The sequence below is a fragment of the Bubalus bubalis genome, chromosome 18, assembly GCF_019923935.1.
Source record: "Bubalus bubalis isolate 160015118507 breed Murrah chromosome 18, NDDB_SH_1, whole genome shotgun sequence".
Lineage (NCBI taxonomy): Eukaryota > Metazoa > Chordata > Mammalia > Artiodactyla > Bovidae > Bubalus > Bubalus bubalis.
This window is the reverse complement of record NC_059174.1, coordinates 61463995-61485010: the sequence shown is the minus strand read 5'-3', so window position 1 is coordinate 61485010 and position 21016 is coordinate 61463995. Positions and strand designations below refer to the sequence as shown.

The 21016-nt window shown below is 52.6% G+C and overlaps 1 protein-coding gene and 1 long non-coding RNA gene across 5 annotated transcripts; one reads left to right on the top strand and one right to left on the bottom strand.

Moving 5' to 3' along the window:
• Positions 1-1704: 1704 nt before the first annotated feature.
• Positions 1705-10102, bottom strand: MYADM (myeloid associated differentiation marker). Of its 4 annotated transcripts, none has more exons than XM_044930898.2 (3): positions 10084-10102; positions 5949-6026; positions 1705-4066 (listed from the first exon to the last, which is right to left on the bottom strand). In XM_044930898.2, the coding sequence occupies exon 3, from the start codon at positions 4062-4064 to the stop codon at positions 3096-3098; it is 969 nt and encodes a 322-aa protein (XP_044786833.1). In that variant the 5' UTR covers positions 4065-4066; positions 5949-6026; positions 10084-10102; the 3' UTR covers positions 1705-3095. The 4 variants fall into 4 exon arrangements, with proteins under 4 accessions (XP_044786833.1, XP_025125399.1, XP_006063925.1 ...); XM_025269614.3 differs by lacking the exon at positions 10084-10102 and adding an exon at positions 9328-9401; XM_006063863.4 differs by lacking the exon at positions 10084-10102 and adding an exon at positions 8024-8156.
• Positions 9554-20680, top strand: LOC102398188. Its single transcript, XR_006640278.1, has 3 exons — positions 9554-9829; positions 10070-10474; positions 20297-20680. It is a non-coding gene; the product is annotated as an uncharacterized LOC102398188 (long non-coding RNA).
• The last annotated feature ends 336 nt before the right edge of the window (positions 20681-21016 follow it).

Below are 21016 nucleotides of genomic sequence, written 5' to 3'. Positions count from 1 at the left end.
TCTCCCGGCATGATCCGCGAAATGGGGCGTGGCGCTGCGGCGAGCCTGGGGCTCGAGACGCCCACTGCACGTTCCTTGGGACTCGTGGGGGTCGGGGAGTCAGCGAATCCGAGTACTAAACCCCCAAACGTGGGGGTTTTCCAGCCCCTTCCAGGCGTTCGCCGTCCCCCAGGATCAGAGGACAGGGGGCGGGGGGTGGCCCCGAAAACGAACCTAGGAACCCCACCACGCTCTGTTCTAGTTCGGCTTGGGTTCTTCTCGAATTGCCAGCATATCACCCTTGGTCCGACAGCTGTCCTGGTGCATTCCAGAAGAGGGTCAAGCGTGGGGTGGGGAGGGAGACGCAGTTCGAGAAGGTGGGGATTGATTTAGGTCCGAATTCCGGGGTGGACAGTGGAGGCTTTTCCTCCCCAAAAGGGCGTAAGCCTGCTCTAGATAGCCCTCCCCCGCCTCCAGCAGGGCCCTTCCTCTTTTTGCAGTATCTCTTCCCAATTGCTTTTGCGGCTGTAGGTGGAGAAAATGGGTTGCACGATCCTTGAATTTACTCCCAAATCATGCTACTTATGTATTTGTGATCGTCTTGGAGAAACCTGACAAGATGACCTTCTGTGGGACAGAGATTCGTGGCAGGAGTAATTCATTTCATCTTGGAAGTGTTCTGTTGACCATGTGTGTCAGGGAGCTTAGCACTGAGGGTAAAATGGAGCTGAGAGTGGGAATTCAGGCAGGGTCAGATCCTGAAGGCCTTGATGGAGGGGGTTTGGTGTTACCTTTGGGCAATGTGGAGCGGGATATGGAAGGATTTGAACAGAAGAGAACAGGACCAGATCTGGATGTTGAAAGCAAGGCACCCTCCTGGGTCAAGGTGGGCTGCAGGTAAAGTAGTCCAAGGAGGAGGCTGGAACAACAGCTTGGGTGAAGCAAAACTAAAGGAACTTGGAGAATGAGACAGATATAAACAGGATTTTGTTGTTGTTCAGTTGCTTAGTCATGTCCGACTCTTTGCGACCCCATGAACTGCAGCATGCCAGGCTTCTGTCCACCATTTCTAGGAGTTGGCTCAAACTCTGTTCTTTGAGTCAGTGATGCCATCCAACCATCTCATCCTCTGTCGGATTTAGGGAGAATACAGTGTTTGATGACTGAAAGGGGAGATGGTAAGAAGTGGTGCCTGGGTTCTGCCGCACTCAGAATGAGACATGGTATTTCTCAGATGCTTGTGGGACTCCGAAGAGGGATCTTTGTTCTTTTTTACAAATTATTTTTGGCTGTGCTGGGTCTTTGTTGCTGCACTCAGTTTCTCTATTTGTGGGGAGCAGGGGCTACCCTTTGCTGCAGTGCGTGGGCTTCTCATTGCAGGGGCTTCTCTCCCTGCAGAGCACGGGCTCAGTAGTCATGGCAGAGGGACTTAGTTGCTCCGTGGCATGTGGAATCTTCCCGGACCAGGGATAGAACCTGTTTCCCCTGCATTGGCAGGTGGATTCCCAACCACTGAACCATCAGCTAAGTCCTAAAGAGGGAGAAATCTTGTTCATGTCTATCCTAGTTAGCTCCCTTCATTTGAGGGAGAAATCTAGAAGATCCGGACTCATTTCTGATGAGGCCAAGGTTGTTTTGATCCCAGCCTCTTTCTCCTACCAGACCCAGAAATCTGGGCCTTGCCCTCTCTCCTGGAGCCCTCCCCATGAATAAAGCAGGCACAAGTCTTTCTTTTATCTTTATATTGAGGTTTAAAAAAAAAAGAATGAACATTATGGATGTGGGAGAAGGGACAAGGCTTCTCTCCTGTGACTGACTGACAGCAGGGGCCGATGGGAATCAGAAGCTCCAGGGAATTAAAAAAAAATAAAAAATATATTTGTACATTTATATAGATCATGTTATACACGTGAGTCCCAGAGAAGCAGGAAACTGCAGCAGGAAGCAACAAGCACACAGAAACACACCTGTGTGTGCACCACACACACTGAAGCAATGCAATTCCTTTGACTATGGCATAGTAGCAATTCCCATCCCCCCACCCCACACTCCAGGAAAAAAAATTTTAAAGAAACTTCCCTTTTAAGAACAGGGCCAGCCAGTGATTGTTGCCCTAGTGACCAGGAAAAAAAAACAAACCCAGGCTAACATCACCTTGAAGGCTGGCAGTGGCCATTTTCTTTTCTTCCCAGCAAAGGCAGGAGATGCTACTTTTTAACATTGAAGCTGGAGGGCCATATCCCTGTCCCTCACAAATACTTGAGACAGTTGTCTTCAAGACCCTGTGGTTCTTTGCCGCAAAGACTCTGCAAAGAGTCTTTGGGATGGAATACGTCCATCCCTTGTTTCCTTTAACATGGCCTCTAGGCAGTGGGTTTTTAATAAGCCTGGCAAAAATTCTGGAGCCAATCTCAGGTGAGGCTGAGCACCAGGCGGGGCCTAGGGACCCAGGGTCTATGCTTTAAACCTCCAGCCCACTGGAAATTATTGACCGCCAGAGTTTTTTTGTTTTTGTTTTTTTTTAACTTAAAGGGGAGGAACACTGTACAAACACCCCCAACCCCACTGGGAGAAAGGGGGCTCGATTCCTAACTACCCACCCCCACCCCCCCAAACACACACATACACATAACACACATACATCAACTAAGGCACAGCCAGGGCGGGCAGGCATGCTTTGGCAAGGAGGCCCCTCCAGAGGCCCAGGGTATGAACAGCTGCAAAAGGGGGTGTGTGATGTGGAGCTCAGCACCTTTGGAGGTGGGATGGGGGGTTGGTGGGCTGAGAAGGAAGAAGGCTCAGAGCTCCCAAGGGGTCAGGAAAGGAGGCAGAGGCGGAAACACACAGGATAAAAAGAGAAGAGAGCCTCAAAGCAGAGAAGGTCGGAGAAGAGAGCAGGCAGAAGTAAAACAGGATGTGGCAATCAAACAGAACAGGAAGGGAGGCAATGCAGGAGGCGGCGTGAGGGACACAGACAAGGGAGGAAAGGTTGGGAAGGACGTGAGAAAAGTAGGTGGGAGCAGGCTGGGAAGAGCACACCAGGGGGGCCCAGAGCTCTGCGAAGGGCCTCTAGGGAGAAGTGGGGATTAGGGAGAGCCCCACCCCGGGGACGAGGCTCAGACCCTGACAAAAACCAGGCGGGCTGAGTATACCAGGTCGGCCAGGTAAGCCAGCAGGTTGATGCCTGTCAGGATGGCCACAGCCAGCCGGCGGTCCCAGGAACACACGTAGTGGACGTGCCTTCTGCTGCAACCGGGATCCATCTGCCGCCGCGGCTCACCGCCATGCTTCTGGTCGAACTGGTAGAGTGGCCAGAGGACCAGGGCCGTGGCGTAGAAGAGGACGGAGATCAGGGCCAGGCCCGACAAAAAAGTGGGGAAGGCGATGGGCAGGACGTTGGTGCAGTCGCCGAGGTTCAGCAGGATGGCCACGGCCGCCAGGATGAAGCAGATGGAATACACGGCCACGCACCACTCCAGGGCCGACTGGTGCTGGTACAGCCCCGGGTCGCTAATGAAGGCGAAGATGATGCAGGCCACGAAGGTCTCCAGCACCTTGAGCAGTCCGGGCACGGTGGCCATGTAGCCGGTGATCTCGCCGGGTCGGGCCCGGGTCCAGGCCACCTCGGTGGCGTAGGCGACGCAGGCAATGCAGGAGAAAGCAGTGGCGGCGATGGCGTGGTCCCGGGAGCGCCCGTGAGACAAGAACTGCACGTAGGTGGTGGGGTAGATGATGGAGGAGGAGAGGCAGAAAAGGGCGGCGTAGCAGGCATATGTGATGGGGAAGTTGCGCCAGGACAGCGGGAAGCGCACCTGGAGCCCACACAGCTCCACAATGAGGATGATGAGCGTCACGGAGAAGCAGAAGCACCAGGTAAACATGGACCAGTTGCCCATGGGCCCCGTCCAAGCGCCCACGCTGGCCACCAGCGAGAAGGCCACGCAGGTGGAGACCAGCTGCAGCAGGCGGAGGAGGCCCAGCGGCTGGGTCAGCAGCCGAGGGGACCCCACGATGGTCGGGGAGCCCAGGCCGGAGGATGACGACATTGTGGTCGTCACGGTGGTGCGGGTTACCGTCACCGGCATGGCTGGGGGGAGGGGAGAGAAGATCCTAAGAACATTCCAAACTGGAGGATCCAGGGTCCCCCCTACCCTGGGGCACTTGCCTCCCTGGAGGGGCTGTTGTGGACGGTGTAGTCTGGACTCTAGCTGGAGGGGTACTCAGGATTTAGGCCTTTGAGTTTTCAAACCCGGCCAGTCCCAGGCCTACCGGGATGCCGGTGGTCCAGGTGTTAGCCCCTCCCCACCTCCAGCCTCATGTCAGAGCTCAGGAGGGTAGGTACCCTGTCTCTCTTTTCCCCAGGACCATTCTTTCTTTGCCCCGAAAGCCAACTCTTGTAAAATCATGTCTCTTTTTTCCCCCTCCATTCCAGACACACAAAGCTACTCTCCTTCCCCCTGGGACTCAGCAACCCACCCACTCAAGATTCTACTCTAGGGACCTCCCTAGTGGATCCATGGTTAAGACTTTCCGCACTTTCAGTGCAGGGGGCAATCCCTGGTTGGGGAACTAAGATCCTACATGCCTTGGGTTCCAGCCAAAAATAAAAAGATTTTGCTCTAAAGTGTCCTGGTCTTGTGCCCTTCCCACCACCCCCCATCAGAAGAAGAGACCCTGTCTTCTGTGATCTCTTAAAAACCCCATGGTTGCAACATCCTCCCTTTGGGTACCCAAGGATCTGCAGCCAGGACTTTCTTTGATCTAACAAACATTTCCAGCCTCTAGACACATTCAAGAGTCTAGCCATCACTCGGGAACCCTCTCAGGGACCCACATCTGATCAGAGCTCCCAATCTTCCAGCCTGTTGCCTCTTACTGAAGGGTAGTCTGTCCCCAGTTGGAACTGAGTATTACCAGCCTCAGCAGCACCCCTCTTGTGGCCACAGGAATTTAGGTCTGGGGTGCCTGTGTGCTAAGTCATTTCGGTTGTGTCCAACTCTTTGTGACCCTATGGACTGTAGCCCGCCAGGCTCCTCTGTCCACGGGACTCTCCAGGCAAGAACACTGGAGTGGGTTGCCATGCCCTTCTCCAGGGGATCTTTCCAACCCAGGGATCCAACTGGAGTCTCCTGAGCTGGCAGATGGGTTCTTAACCACTAGCGCCACCTGGGAAGCCTGGGGAACTTGCACCCACCTGCAAAGCCTGGGGAAGTTCAACCCAAAGAAAGTCAAGTTTCCTCCTGCCTCTCCCCTTTCCCCAACATGAGGTCCAGGCCCCTTCAGGAACCAAGCCAGCTAGTCCCCAATTTCTGGGAACCTCAGCTCCCTCCCCTGACCCAGGCCACTGAAATTTCTGGGTCTCTCTCATTCAGAAAGACAGCGTCCTTGTCCCAAAGATTCAGGAATGAAGGCCCGGCCTCAATCTCCTGACCAGGTGTCCAGATCCTCACTCAGGCCCTAAAATAGTTAATCTCTTGGCTACTTCTGCTCAGCCACTTCAGTCATGTCTGACTCTTTGCGACCCCATGGACTGTAGCCCGCCAGGCTCCTCTGTCCATGGGATTCTCCAGGCAAGAATACTGGAGTGGGTTGCCGTGCCCTCCTCCAAGGGATCTTCGTGATTAAGGGATAGAACCTCGGTCTCTAATTTAGTCTCCTGCATTGCAGGCAGATTCTTTGCCACTGAGCCTCCAGGGAAGCACCCCCTGAAAGCTCAAAAGGCCTCTCTTAACTCCCGGGCAATAAAACTTCCTCCTTCCATTGTAGGAGGACAGGGTCACACCCCAGCTGTCCCTCACAATAGTTTCCTGGGGACACAGGAGACCAGTTCCTAAACATACTTCTTCCTCAGGTCTCAGGATCTAGGCGGCCAAATTCCCCAGCCCCTCCTCCTTCAGATCCAGGAGTCCAGACCCCAGAAGCCCTCCCCGGCTCGGACCCAAAAGTCTGTGCCCCCCAGCCCCACTCACCAGCGGTCTTGGCGGAGAACCCCCACCAGAAAGAGATCCGGCCCTGGAGGCGGACTGGGTCAGACACCTGGAAAAGGGCTGATCGCGGGGAGGAGGGAGAAGACGTCAGCGTCCAGCTCAGACCCTGCCCCCGCCGCCCGCCGCCCGGGCTGGCCCAGAGCACGCGACGAGGCGGTGTGGTGGACCCCGGGCGCGCCTCCCAGCCAGGGCAGGGACTTGGCCCGGGAACCCCGGACGGTGACCTCGAGGGAAGCTCCGCCCCTTCCTTCCTCCCACCCCCCCCCCACCCCCCCAAAAAAAACCTTGCGCGGGCGGGAATGGAGGGAAGTGGGGAAAAGTGCACGCCCCGCGGGGCGGCGAGGGCGGGCTGCGATCTTAACCCTGCCCCGGCCCGAGAGCCGGGGGAGGGGAGGGCTAGGGGAGGCCGCCGGCGGAGGGGGGGCCCTGGGCGGTGGCTGCCGGGGCGGGCCGCCCGGGCAGCGCCGCGTCTCCGTCCTTATAAGGGCTGCAAGTCGGCCCAGCCATTCGGAATGTGGCGAGGACCGGGAGGCGGCGCCGCGACCCGCGCCCTGCTCCTGGGATTCTGGCGGGGGAGGGGAAGGGTGAAGGGAAGGAGGGATGCTGGGTGCGGGGGAGGAGTGTGGAGCCCGGACTGCAGGTCCCGGGAGGAGAAGCTGCTAGGTCGAATGCCTGGGTCCTTCTAAATGTGAGTTCTGGGTCCCTAAAAGGAGGGCCGGGAGCCCGGAGCCCCAGGAGGAGGGGCTGGGTACCTGAACCCCTGGGTTCGCCTTGTGCACGCCTCGCATCTCGGGGTAGGGATGGGGGCGGGAAACTGCACCGTACTGGAATCCAATTCGGAGACAGTGGCCACACCTCCTGCCACCTCCCGGAGAGCTGGTCTTCCCCGGCCGGAGCTGGGCCTCCTGGGCCACCAGGGAGGTGCCCCGCAGGAGTCTGCCACCTCCCGTCCCCCTGACCCGTTAGGAGGAAGTGGGGCGCGCCCAGGAGGCAGAGGGCGGGGCCTCGGTGAGGCTCCCCGGGAAGGTGAGTTAGCGCGCGGACCACCTGGAGGGGTGGGGTCCGTCCCCATTCTCCGAGCCCCCAGCCGTGGCCTGAGGTCAGAGCTCAGGAATGAGCCGCAGGAGACCCAAGCAGGGAGAGGAAACACCCAGTTGGCTTCCGAACCCAGCTCAGGACGTCCCCGGCCACGCCCCAGTCCTGTCCCCACCTCCGCGCCGAACACCACACCCCATCACTCCAAAACTCAGAATCGCGCCCTGAAACCCCAGCCTGGCCTCTCAACGCCCTGGGACCCAGCTCCATCTTCATTTTGGCAGCATGGGTACTGAAGCGCACTCTCTGGCCCTTTGCGTCCAAAGTTCGGATTCTGCACCCTGGATGGAGAGGAGGTCCGTAATTCTGGACCCCAGCCACTCTCCTTGTCAAACCCGGGACTCCCAACTCCGACCCCCTCCAGGAGCACAGCCCCTCCTCCCTCAGACCCAGGGTTCCAGGCCCCCAGCCCCTACTCCCTCAGACCCAGGGTTCCAGGTCCCCAGCCCCTCCTCCTCAGACCCGGGGGTCCAGGTCCCCAGCCCTTCTTCCTTCAAACTCAGGAATCCAGGTCCCCCTCCCATCAAACCCAGGAGTCCAGCCTCCCAGCTCCCCAGCCCCCTGCCCTATCAGATCCAGGAGTCCAGGCCCCACTCCACCTCCTTTTAAAGATGTAAGACCTGTATGAGTTCAGGACTCCAGCCCCTCCTCCCTCAGATCCAGGGGTCTAGACCCGCAGCCCGTCCTCCCTCAGACCTAGGGGTCCAGGCCCCCAGCCCCTTCTCCCCCAGACCCAGAGGTCCAGGCCCCCAGCCCTTCCTCCATCAGATCCAGGAGTCCAGGCCCCACCCCACCTCCTTTTTCAGATGTACGACCTGTGTGAGTTCAGTCCCCCAGCCGTCTCCTCTCCAGGACCCGAGTCCTGAGCCAGACCACCTTTCTCGGGACTGAGACAACTGGAATCCCTCCGCACCCAGAGTCCTGGACGCTGCGCCCACCCTTGGGGGTTCCCGGAGCCTCACCTTACGGGCCAGCGACCGCTGCGGCTGAAGCAGAGGCGACAGCTGCAGATTAGAAGGGTCTGCGGTCTGGGTGGGGTTAGCCGGCCCGGGAGTGAGGGTGGGCGGGGCCGGAACTCCGGGCTCGAGCCGGATAAGGGACTCCCTGGCCAGGGCTATCCCAGTCCCGCCCCGAGGGCGGGGCCAGAGGCAAGGCCGCACCCCCTCCGGCGAATAACGCCGCAGTGGTCCCGCCCCGCCAGCGGTGGGGTGGAGGGCTGAGGTCACTGTTTCCGTGGTGACAAAACAGGAAGACACAACAGCTGGCGGGGTCTGGGCTCAGGAGGGCTGCCCTCCTCGCCCCAGCGCTGGATGGAGAACTCTCCAGAGCCGGCCCGGGAAGGCCGTTGCCATGGCAACCCGTCTGTTTGGCCTTTGTTTAGGACGAAGCTGCCCCCCCACCCCCCAGCTCGGGTCCTCACCCCAGTTTCACCTCGGTCTGTTCTCCCTCTCCCCTTCCAGCCCCCTCCCTCCTCGTCTCCCTCCTCTGCCAGGATGGATGAAATCTTGGACATCTGGGTCGCAAAGCGGCTGGGGAGAGTGGGTCTCTCTTTACCGGGGTCTGCTTGCTAGGGTCTCTGTCTCCAGGGTCCCTGAAATGGGAAATGTGCCGATCTCTAGACTTTAGGGGGTTCCTGGGTCCCCAAAAGAACAGTGGTTGGATTGCAGTGTTTAAGGAATTTTGGGGAGGAGTAAAGTGGGCCCTCCTAATCCTCTATCTATAATGCGGTTCGCGGTGGAAGGGACGGATGGGCCGGACCCCAAAGTCCCATGTGTCGGTGGGGGTTGTTGGTAGCAAGATTTCTGGGATCAGGGTGGTGGGAGACGGGGACATGGAGTCCCAGGCTGTGGGCCCAGATTCTTGGCTCCTAGGAACAATTACGGCTCAGACTCCCGGGTTTTCGGAGCAGATGGGGTTGCAAGCCGGGCCTCTTGGGTCTGGAAGCGAGAGATATTTTTGGCCTGCATTCCTGGCTCCTGGAAAAAGGGAGGGGCTCAGAAGCTTAACGAGGGCGAGGCTGGGGGCTGGGGATGCCAGATTCCTGATTGCTGCAGGGAGGGAGGGGGCCAAAGGACTGCTCAGCCCGGGGCCCAGAGTAGGGAGGGGCCGCGGGGTCCTTTTTTAGGGTCCGCTCCGGGGCCCTGAAACGAATGGACAGAGCCCAGAAGCAAGCAGGAGCTGAAGGTCGGGATGCTCGGCCTGGGGCGGCTGAGGCGGAGCGGAACCGGGACGCCCGGGTCCCTCCCTGCTGGCCCGGCTCACTCACCGCGCTCTGCACTGGTCCCCGGCGCGGCCTGGCTCGCGGCTGCCGCTGGGCGGGGCCCGGCGGGACTGCGGCTGCTCCGCGACGCCGCGCTACCCCGGGCGCTGCCCGCGCCGCCGCCGCCGGGTGTCTTCCAGGCCGACGACTGAGGAAGGAGGCTTTGAGGCCAAGCCCCAGGGTGGGAGCCGAGCGCGTCGCGAAGGGAGGGGTCCGAGAGGATGCTGGAGCTCGGAGCCCGGGGCTGCGTGCTCTACGGAGGTGGGAGGGGTGGGGGGGGGGCACCTGAACGCTGTGCGCTCTGCAGTTGGGGAGGGTAGAGGTGGGGGCTGAAGGCCTGTGGAGCCTGTACGCCCCCTTTTGTGTCCTGCAAAGGCGGCAGACCTTGTCTGTCTTTATGTGCCCTGCATAGGGGAAAGGTCTCTAGGAGCCCCGCGTGGGGATGTCTAGGAAGCCAGGACAAGGTGTTCGTTGGAGGATCTCCAGGGACGCACCTCCTTGACCCCCGGTAAAGAAGCATCTCTTACTCCCTTCTTGCCCAGATCTTTGCCTGACCCCAAAGTGGCACTCCTGAAGCTATGAAGTCAGTCGCTCAGTCGTGTCCAACTCTGCTACCCCATGGACTGTAGCCCGCCAGGCTCCTCTGTCCGTGGGGATTCTCCAGGCAAGAATACTGGAGTGGGTTGCCATTTCCTACTCCAGGGGATCTTCCCCACCCAGGGATCGAACCCGGGTCTCTGCATTGCAGGCGGATTCTTTTACCGTCTGAGCCACCAGGGAACTCCTGAGATGCGCCGCCAAATAGTAAAGAGGCCGTCACCGCTCACAGTTTACTGCCGGTGTGCTCTCCGGCAGCACTGTACTCCCGTTTAAGGCACTGAAACCTCAAAACAGCAGAGTGCAGGGTAGCAGGAACAGGAAGCAAACATTTAAAGAGGGAGTCATCAGGTGTGATCCTGAGACGTGACCTCGGAGGGCTCCTGGGTCTTGTGTAAGCTGGTAAAAGGTATGTGCCACTGGTTCAGAGTGTTTACCCACATCCTGCCAGGACAACACCCACACCCCAGAGATGCCGTCTGCCACCGGGCACTGAAACCCAGCCTCCAGCAGGCCGTTCCTCTGTTAGTGAGAGCCGCTGCTTTCTGCTGCTGGGGTACGTGGACCCACCCCCTAACTTCCTAACAAACCTGGCCCTTTGATCAGAAGCAGACTTGTGTGCCTGACGGTGAATGGGGCCATTCAGTTTGTACACAGATGCTGCTGTTGGCTAGGAAAGCAAACAGAACCCAGAGTTCATTATTCCAGGCAGGAAAAGGTCAGCACCCAGTCCACGATGGAAGAGGTCCAAGGTTCTCCTTGGGTGACCAGGTGTTTGGCTGATCTCCCTAGAGAACCATAGCACTGCTTGCTGACAACAGCAAGGTGGGCCTCCGTCGGTGACAAAGCTCTGTAGCTGTGATGAGGCAGATCCATGCGTAGCCCACCACGGCCGCTTTGTTCATCAGCAGGCACTGGTGAACATTAAGCAGGCATTGGGGAGACTAGCAGGGGAAGAAACCAACCGAGAGCCGCAGGGTGGCCATCTGGTCTACTTAAGTCTTACTAGCACTGTCTGTAATGGAGGGTTTTGGGGGAGAGTAGACCTGCGTACAGATTTAAAAAACAAACAAACTTTATTTAGGCTGTGTTGGGTCTTCGTTGCTGCTCAGGCTTTTCTCTGGTTGTAGGGAGGGTCGTGGGCTCAGTAGTTTCAGCTCCTGGGCTTTAGAGCACCAGCTCAACAGTTGTGGCACACGGGCCTACTTGCTCTGCAGCATGTGGCATCTTCCCGAATCAGGGATGGAACCCGTGTCTCCTGCATTGGCACACAGATTCTTTACCACTGAGCCACCAGGGAAACCCTTGGGGACAGATTATGAGCTGGTTTTTGCTCCTGACACCTCTGACAAGTGCCTGTGTGTTTGTTTTCCACATCAGCCACTAAATCTCTAATTTCAGACAGCAACTGAGTGTCTGATGAGTGTCTGAATCTGGACACACTGCTGCTGCTGCTAAGTTGCTTCGGTCGTGTCTGACTCTGTGCGACCCCATAGACGGCAGCCCACCAGGCTCCCCCGTCCCTGGGTGTCTCCAGGCAAGAATATTGGAGTGAGTTGCCATTTCCTTCTCCAATGCATGAAAGTGAAAAGTGAAAGTGAAGTGGCTCGGTCGTGTCCGATTCTTAGCGACCCAATGGACTGCAGCCTTCCAGGCTCCTCCGTCCATGGGATTGTCCAGGCAAGAGTACTGGAGTGAGTTGCCATTGCCTTCTGTGAATCTGGGCACAGTAACCTCTTGCAACTATCGTCAGACACCACAAGTAATAGGCTCAGTCCTACAAGACCGCCCCCATTTCAAACTCCAGCCACAAGTCCCAGGCCTCCCCTGCTTCTGACCGACTGGCTAGAAATTGGGGTGTTCCCAGGACTTGGCTTCTATCATTTGCTAGAATGGCTTGTGGAACTCAAGGAGGCACTTAGTATTGAAAGTGTAAGTCAGACTCAGTCATGTCTGACTCTTTGTGACCCCATGAACTGTAGCCACCAGGCTCTTCTGTCCTTGGAATTCTCCAGGCAAGAGTATTGGAGTGGGTTGCCATGCCGTTCTCCAGGGGATCTTCCCAACCCCGAGATCTTTTGAACCTGGGTCTCCTGCATTGCAGGCAGATTCTTTACCATCTGAGCCACCAGGGTATTACTGATTTATTGTAAAGGATGCAACTTGGGAACAGCCAAACAGGAGATATGCAGGGGAGGATATGGGGAAGGGATGCAGGGCTCCCAGGCCCTCTCTGGGCATGTCATCGCCCAGCACTGTGATGCATTTACCCGCCTGGAAGCCCTCTGAATCCCGCTATTCAGGGTATTTATGGAAGCTCCATTATGGAAGCATGGTTGGTGAAATCATTGGCCATCAGTGTACAAGCTCCATCTCCCGGGCCTGTCTGGAGGTCAGGGAGTGAGGCTGAGAGTTTCAACCGCCAATCACACAATTGGTTCCTTGGGCAACCAGCCCCCATTCAGAGCTAACCAGGGCTTCCCAGATGTGCTAGTGGTAAAGAACCCGCCTGTCAATAAAAGAGATGCCAGTTCGATCCCAGGGTTGGGAAGATCCCCTGAAGAAGGAAATGGCAACCCACTCCAGTATTCTTGCCAGGACAATCCCAGGGACAGAGGAGCTTGGTGGGCTGCAGTCCATGGGATCACAAAGAGTTGGTTGGACATGACTGAGCAACTAAACCATCAGAAAGGGTTCAAGGAGTAATAACTCCTTTACTTGGAAGGGATATTCCCACTGTCCTCAGACTATTGGATTCTCAGGAAAGTTCCTGAGTGACAAACTTACCAGTTTTTATGGGATTTTATCTCCCATGCTCTGGCATGTGTATTTTAGTAAGACATATGTAGTACGTTATCTGCTCTCTCCTGCTTTTGAGGTCTTATCAGCATTGCGATTGGCCAGGACAGAGTCTATAGGGTACTGAAAGCAGAAGTTGGTGGAAAATTTGGTGATTCTGGAGCAGTATCTAGAGATAGTATCTAGAGATAGAGCATATCTCTAGCTTGGGAAAAGATCAAAATTTGAAGTACAGTGTCTACTGCGTGTGAATCGCTTTTGCACCATCATAAAACTGAACAAGTTAGTCAAGCCATCATAAGTGTGGGAGCGTCTGTATTCTTTCTTCCCTTTACTGAGATGGATATCTCCCCCTAGTCCGTTCTCTGGCCGTAACTATCCCCTTTTTGGTGTCTATGGACTTCCCGGTCCCTTGCGCTCATTTCCCACATAGTTTCCTGAAATTCTCTAAAGAGCATCCTTCTAGATAAATACGCCATGAACAGGTTGCATGGATCCCCCCACCCTCAGAGTGGTCTGGTTGGCCCTGGCTCTTGCCAGGCTCCTCTTGTTCATCTCCATGAGCTGCAGAGAATATTGTCATGTTTCTGTTTGCCCCACAATGTGACAATGTTTGGGAGGCACTGACTTAGAAGACCTATGTGAACATTACCCTCCACACCATAGCATCCACCTCTCCACTGGGTTCTCCATGCCTCTCAGACATCAACGATTTCTTCTTCCATCCTGCTTCCTTAGCAATAGCCACTTGTGATCTTGCCTTAACTTGATAGGAGCCCCCAGTCCATCGGCATGCTCTTTCCTTGCTTTCTTCTTCAGATATGCTTCCACAGTCTATCATTTCAATGACCCTCTTTTCACACTAGGATATTTAACACTCCTTTGCCATTCTGTCTTTTTATTACCCCAGTCTTGAAAAAGAAAAAGAAAAGCCTACCTACAGAATATCTAAATAGACATTTCTCCAAAGAAGACATACAGATGGCCAAAAAATACAGGAAAAGATGCTAAACATTGCTAATTGTTGCTGCTAAGTCGCTTCAGTCGTGTCCGACTCTGTGCGACCCCATAGAGGGCAGCCCACCAGGCTCCCCTGTCCCTGGGATTCTCAAGGCAAGAACACTGGAATGGGTTGCCATTTCCTTCTCCAATGCATAAGAGTGAAAAGTGAAAGTGAAGTCGCTCAGTCGTGTCCGACTCTCAGCGACCCCATGAACTGTAGCCCACCAGGCTCCTCCATCCATGGGATTTTCCAGGCAAGAGTACCGGAGTGGGGTGCCATTGCCTTCTCCATTGCTAATTGTTAAAGAAATGCAAATCAAAACTGCAATGAGGGGACTTTCCTGGTGGTCCAGTGGTTAAGAATCTCCCATCCAAAGCAGGGGACATGGGTTCGATAAGAGAAATCCCCTCCCCACCCGCCCATGCACCACAACTAGTGAAAACCCACGTATCAAGATTAAGACCCAGTGCAGCCAAAATTTTAAAATAAAATAAATGAACAAATAGAGTTTAGGCTCAGATAGCTTCTTAAAGTGGAGAGTGTTAGACACTAAATGTGATTATTTAAAAAAAAAAATGCCTACACTTGGGAAAAAAAACTACAATGAGGAATCACCTCACACTGGTCAGAATGGCCATCGTCAAAAAAGTCTACAAATAACAAATGCTGGAAAGCATAAGGAGAAAAGAGAGCCCTCCTACCCTGTAGGTGGGAATGTAAATTGGTGCAGCCAGTATGGAGAACAGTGTGGAGTGCCTTAAAAACTAAAGACAGAGCTGCCATATGATCCAGCAATCCTACTCCTGGGCACACATCCAGAGAAAGCCATACTTTGAAAAGGGGTGTGCACCCCTACGTTCACAGCAGCACTGTTCACAAAGGACAAGACATGGAAACCAACTAAATGTCTGACTGGCAGATGAATGGATGAGGCAGATGTGGTCCATATATACAATGGGATGTTACTCGGCCATAGAGAGAAGGCATGAAGCGACAGGGCGCTTCCCAGGAGATGCTAATGGCAAAGAATCCATGTGCTAATGCAGGAGACGTGAGTTTGATCCCTGGGTCGGGAAGATCCCTTGGAGGAGGGCATGGCAACCCACTCCAGTATTCTTGCCTGGAGAATCCCATGGACAGAGGAGCCTGGTGGGCTACAGTCCATGGAGTCACAAACAGTTGGACACGACTGAAGCAACTCAGCGTGCACACGGGCAGCAACATGGATGGACCTAGAGATGAACATAAAAAGCGAAGTTAAGTGGGACAAAGACAACGATCGTGTGAATCTCAAAAAGGACACAAATGAGCTTATTTATGAAACAGAAAGAGACTCACAGACTTTGAAAATGAATTTATGGCTACCAAAGGGGAAAGGTTGAGGGTGGAGGGATAAATTGGGAGTTTGGGATTAACATAAACATGCTACTATATATAAAATAGATAAACCACGAGGTCCTACCATAGAGCACAGGGAACTCTACTCAATCCTCTATAATAACCTATATGGGAAGAGAATCTGAAAAAAAAAAAAAGATAATGTATGAAAGTGTTAGTTGTTCAGTCATGCCTGACTCTCTGTGACCCCGTGGACTGCAGCCCACCAGGCTCCTCTGTCCATGGGATTTCCCAGGCAAGAATACTGGAGTGCTTTGCTATTTCCTTCTCCAATACATGTATGCTGCTGCTGCTAAGTTGCTTCAGTCGTATCCGACTCTATGCGACCCCATAGACGGCAGCCCACCAGGCTCCGCCATCCCTGGGATTCACCAGGCAAGAACGCTGGAGTGGGTTGCCATTTCCTCCTCCAATGCATGAAAGTGAAAAGTGAAAGTGAAGTTGCTCAGTCATGCCTGACTCTTAGCGACCCCATGGACTGCAGCCTACATGTATATGTATAACTAAATCACTCTGCTGTACTCCAGAAACCCACACAACATTGTAAATCAACTGTACTCCAGTATAAAATTGGGTTTCCTGCTGGCTCAGTTGGTAAAGAATCTGCCTGCCATGCAGGAGACCCAGGTTCGATTACTGGGTAGGGAAGTTCCCCTGGAGGAGGAAAGGGCAGCGCACTGTAGTATTCTTGCCTGGAAAATCCCATGGAAAGAGGAGACTAGTGGGCTACAGTCCATGGAGTCGCAAACAATTGGACACAACTGAGCATCTGAGCATAAGCCAATATAAAATAAAAATTAAAAAAAAAGAAAAGAAAAAGCCCATCTATCAGGGTTTCTCCCTCGCATGTGTTTATCCCTAAGCAATTGAACATCACTGGAGAAAGTCATATTACAAGGCATAAAGATATGGTGAAAGTGAAAAAGTGAAAGTATTAGTCATGTCCGACTCTGTGACCTCATGGACTGCAGCCTGCCAGGCTCCTCTGTCCATGGAATTCTCCAGGCAAGAGTACTGGAGTGGGTAGCTGTTCCTTTCTCCAGGGGATCTTCCTGACCCAGGAATCGAAGCCAGGACTCCTGTATTGCAGATGATTCTTTACCATCTGAGCCACCAAGGAAGCCACAAAGACGTGGCGACCAAACTCAGTACCGCGCTCCTACAGTGTTACCTACAGCCCTGTTGCAATCCTCTGGTTGGCTCTTTCTCATTGTCATGGTGACAAGCACACTATTTTTAAGCTCTTTGATCTCTGCCCTCAGCCTGCATTCTCAGTCTATGACCTACCTTCTGTATTTAGAGAGAGAACAGAAGTCGTTGGCAGGTCAGTTCCTCAACTTCCCTAAACTGAAACCAGAATGTGACAATATTTCCAGAACTGTTCTTGAATAATAGTGAAGTTCTTTCTATCTCACGCTAATCCTTCTTGTCCTTTTATTTTTGCATTTCTTGTCTTTTAAATTGTAGTAGATCTGATGTATAATATTATATAAGTTTACAGGTGTACAGTATGGTGAGTCACACTTCTTAAAGCTTATACTCTGTTTACAGTTAGTCTAGAACACTGGCTATATTCTCTGTGTTGTATTATATATCCTTATAGCTTATTATATACATAATGCTTTGTACCTCTTAATCCCCTACCCCTGTACTTCCCCTCCCCTCTTACCTCTGCCCACTGGTAACCACTGGTTTGTTCTCTACATCTGCGAGTCTGTTTCTTTTTTACTGTTGTTATATTAACTATTTTCTTGTATTTTTTTAGATTCCACATGTAAGTGATAAAATACAGTATTTGTCTTTCTCTGTCTGACTTATTTCACTTAGCATGTTGTTGCAAATGGCAGAATTTCCTTTCTTTTCATGGCTGACTAGTACTCCACTTGGAGAAGGAAATGGCAACCCACTCCAGTGTTCTTGCCTGGAGAATCCCAGGGACGGTGGAGTCTGGTGGGCTGCCGTCTATGGGGTCGCGCAGAATCGGACACGACTGAAGTGACTTAGCAGCAGCAGCAGCAGTACTCCACTGGATGTGTGTGTGTGATCTGTCTTCATTCATCTGTCGATGGGCACTTAGATTGCTCCCGTATCTTGATAGTCGCAGTAATGATGCCGTGAACACTGGGGTGCATGTCTCTTTTCAGATTAATGCTTGTGTTGCTTCTGGATATAGACCCAGGAGCGGAACTGCTGGATCATATGGTAGTTCTGTTTTTAGTTTTTGATTCAAAAAATTTCTACTTGTCTTTTTGACCCTTAAATACATTCTTCTTCCCATCAACTTACTATCAATCTTAACAAGGGATACTCTGCAGCTAATACTCGGCCTCTCCTGCTCACAGAACCTTTCACTGACTGGCTTTTTCAGAAATAATCGTTGTTTTCAATTGTGGTCAAATATGCATAACAGAAAACACCTTTTAAGCTTGCCTTTTGGGGAAATGTACTGTTCAGTGGTGATAAGAATGTTCACGCCGTGACCACGTGAAGACACGAAAGAAAGATGGTTGTCAACAAGCCAGGAAGAGAGAATGCAGAAGAAACCAACCTCCAACTTGATCTAGGATTTCTAACTTCCAGAATTGTGAGAATATGAATGTCTGTCTAAGCCATACAGCCTGTGGCACTTTGTTATGGCAGCCCCATGGAAACTAACCTATCACTTTGAAAAAAAAAATTTTTTTTTTGCAGCCCCCTTAATTCAGTCATCTTAACCCATGCCCCCTGCAGTGGAAGCACAGAGTCTTAACTGCTGGACCACCAGGAAAGTCCCCTATATTCTCTTTCAAATCCTTCAACTTCTATACATCTCTGTATTAGTCACAGGTTGCTGGGTAATACATTTCCCCAAAGGAATGAAATTCTACAGCATGGATGAACCTTGAAGACATTACATTTAGTAAAATAAGCTAGACACCAAGTAACAAATACTATAGGATTCCACTACTTAAAGTAGCCAAATCCTTAGAGACAGAAAGTAGAATAGTATTTACCCAAGGCTGGGGGCAGGGGGAATGGGAGTTAATATTTAAGGGGCCCAAAGTTTTAGTTTGGGATGATAGAAAAAAAAGTTCTGGGACGTGTAGAGTGGTGATGGTTGTACCACCACTGAATGAAGGCCACCGGACTGTATGCTCAAAAATGGAAAATTTTAGGTAAATTTGTGTTATGTGTGTTTTACCACACAAGTTCAAAGAAAGAAGATGGGACTTCCCAGGCAGTCAGTGGTTAAGACTCTGCACCTCCAGTGTGGTGGGTGTGGATGTGGGGGCGTGGGGTGCAGGGTCGATTCCTGGTCAGGAAACTAAGATCCCCGCATGCCTAATGGCTCAGTCAAGAAAAAAAAAAAAAGAAAGAAATAGAAAAAAATTATATAAAAATACATAAATAAAATGTAAAATTCAGTTCTGTAGTTCCACTGGCCACATATCAAGCACACAGCAGGGTCATCATAATGGACTGAAGTGTGTTCGTTTCTTAAACTCAGAAATCTGAAACTCTCAGTTTTTTGGAGTGTGGAAGCCTGTACTGGGCTCCCCTGGTGGCTCAGACAGTAAAGACTCTGCCTGCAATGCAGGAGACCGGGGTTCGATCCCTGAGTCAGGAACATCCCCTGCAGGAGGAAATGGCAACCCACTCCAGTATTCTTGCCTGGAGAATCCCATGGACAGAGGAGCCTGGTGGGCCATAGTCCATGGGGTTGCAAGAGAGTTGGACACAACTGAGCCACTAACCCTTGCACACTTTCACTTTCAGCCTGTGCTAGATACAGATCCAAGCAGTATTAAAACAAAACAAAACAAAACTTTGTGACTAAGTGGGGTTTATTCTAGAGATGGAAGTATGGCTAATATTCAGAAACCATTAATGAGATTTATCCCATGAACAGAGCCAAGTAGAAAAAAAACCATGTGACTATCCCATATGCACTAAAAGAATATCTGACAAAATGCAATTAAAAAAAATTGAATAAACAGGAAGTCAGGGTTCCTAAAGCTGTTAGACATCTGTGGCTCTCCAGGGCTCCTGCTCTGTGAAGGAATTTTTCTGGTCTTTGGGGTCAGGGTGGCTGTGGAAAGCTACTGCTTCTAGAATTTCCTCTCCAGGCTTCAGCATGTATAAATACAACAGACCAGGTTTGGTGCCATGGGAACTTCCCAGCACAGGACCCTCTATTGGGGTTAGTTAAACCTCTTGTCAGAGAAGGCAATGGCAACCCACTCCAGTACTCTTGCCTGGAAAATTCCATAGACGGAGGAGCCTGGTGGGCTGCAGTCCATGGGGTCGCTAAGAGTCAGACACGACTGGGCAACTTCACTTTCCCTTTTCACTTTCATGCATTGGAGAAGGAAATGGCATCCCACTCCAGCGTTCTTGCCTGGAGAATCCCAGGGACGGGGGAGCCTGGTAGGCTGCTGTCTATGGGGTCGCACAGAGTCGGACATGACTGAAGTGGCTTAGCAGCAGCAGTAAACCTCTTGTGGCTCAGAGGTTAAAGCGTCTGCCTCCAATGTGGGAGACCCAGGTTTGATCCCTTGAGAAGGAAATGGTAACCCACTCCAGTATTCTTGCCTGGAGAATCCCATGGACGGAGAAGCCTGGTAGGCTATAGTCCATGGGGTCACAAAGAGTCGGACATGACTGAGCAACTTCACTTTCACTTTCAAACCTCTTGTAAACACACAGGTGGGAGCTATTGTCTGACTTTTTTTTTTTTTTTTGGTTAGGATCTAGTTCCCCCACCAGGGATTGAACCCATGCCCCTTGCATTGGGAGGCAGAGGCTTAATCACTGGACCACCAGGAAGTCCCACTATTGTCCGACTTATTAGGAAGACTAAAGGGACCAAGACCTGCCTTCTTCTCCCTCTCTTAGCTGAATGCTTCCTTCTGGGGCTTTGAATTGGGCAGGAAAGAAGCAAGGGCATTGGAAATTAAGAGCGCAGCTTCAAGTATGAAGTTATGAGGTGCTGAGTGCTGAGTGGAGGGAGTGACCGGGGGGCCGGTGGCCAGGCAGCTTCTTGGCCTGGGTGGCTGGGTGCACGTGACTTAAGAGCATGCTCTCCACTGTGTATTCTTGGCTTTCGGCCAATTTACCTTCTCCAGCCGTCCCCTGAGCTCTGCCATTTACTCCTTCTGTGTCCTGCCCTTAAGCCCCTCCTTTGCTTCCCACATGCAGAAGCAACGCCTTTCATTTGCAAATCAGAACCCGGATAGCATCTCTCACCATTGCTGAAGACCCCCAGGAAACCTCCCCCCACCTTTCTGAGAGGAGGTTTCACCCCCATGAGATGATTTTTTCTCCTCGAGATGCAGATTGGATTAACAGATGGTGATTTTCATCGTAATCTCTTCAGCAAAATAGACTGAAGTCTTCTGTTTGGAAGACGTAGGCTGCCTTTGATGGAGGGGCTGGGGGGTGGGGAAGGAAGGAAGGAAATCTTATTTGGTTTGTAAAACTCCCCTGCTAAATGTACTTATCAGATGGAAATAAATCAAGTCTCTGTTTATAAGGGCCTGGATAAATAAGCTCTGGCACCTCCAGATAATGCGACAAGATGTATATCTTAAAAAAAAAAAACAAGAATTAGGAAGCTCTAGGTACCTAAATGGAAGATTTCCCAGGACAACAGTCTTGAGTGAAAAAGGCAAGATGCGGAACCCTGTTACAAGGATTGAACCTTCTGCGTTAGAAAATATAAAAATAAGAAGATGTGTTTCTATTTTATTGTGCGTGTTTGTATAAACACTGCAGCAGGCCACAAGAGACTCAGGAAAGTGGTGACCTCCCCAAGAGCGGGCAAAAACCCCCACAAAACAAGTAGGGACTTCCCTGATGGTCCAGTGGTTATGACCCCACACTTCCTCTGCAGGGGGCTCAGGTTCCATCCCTAGGTGG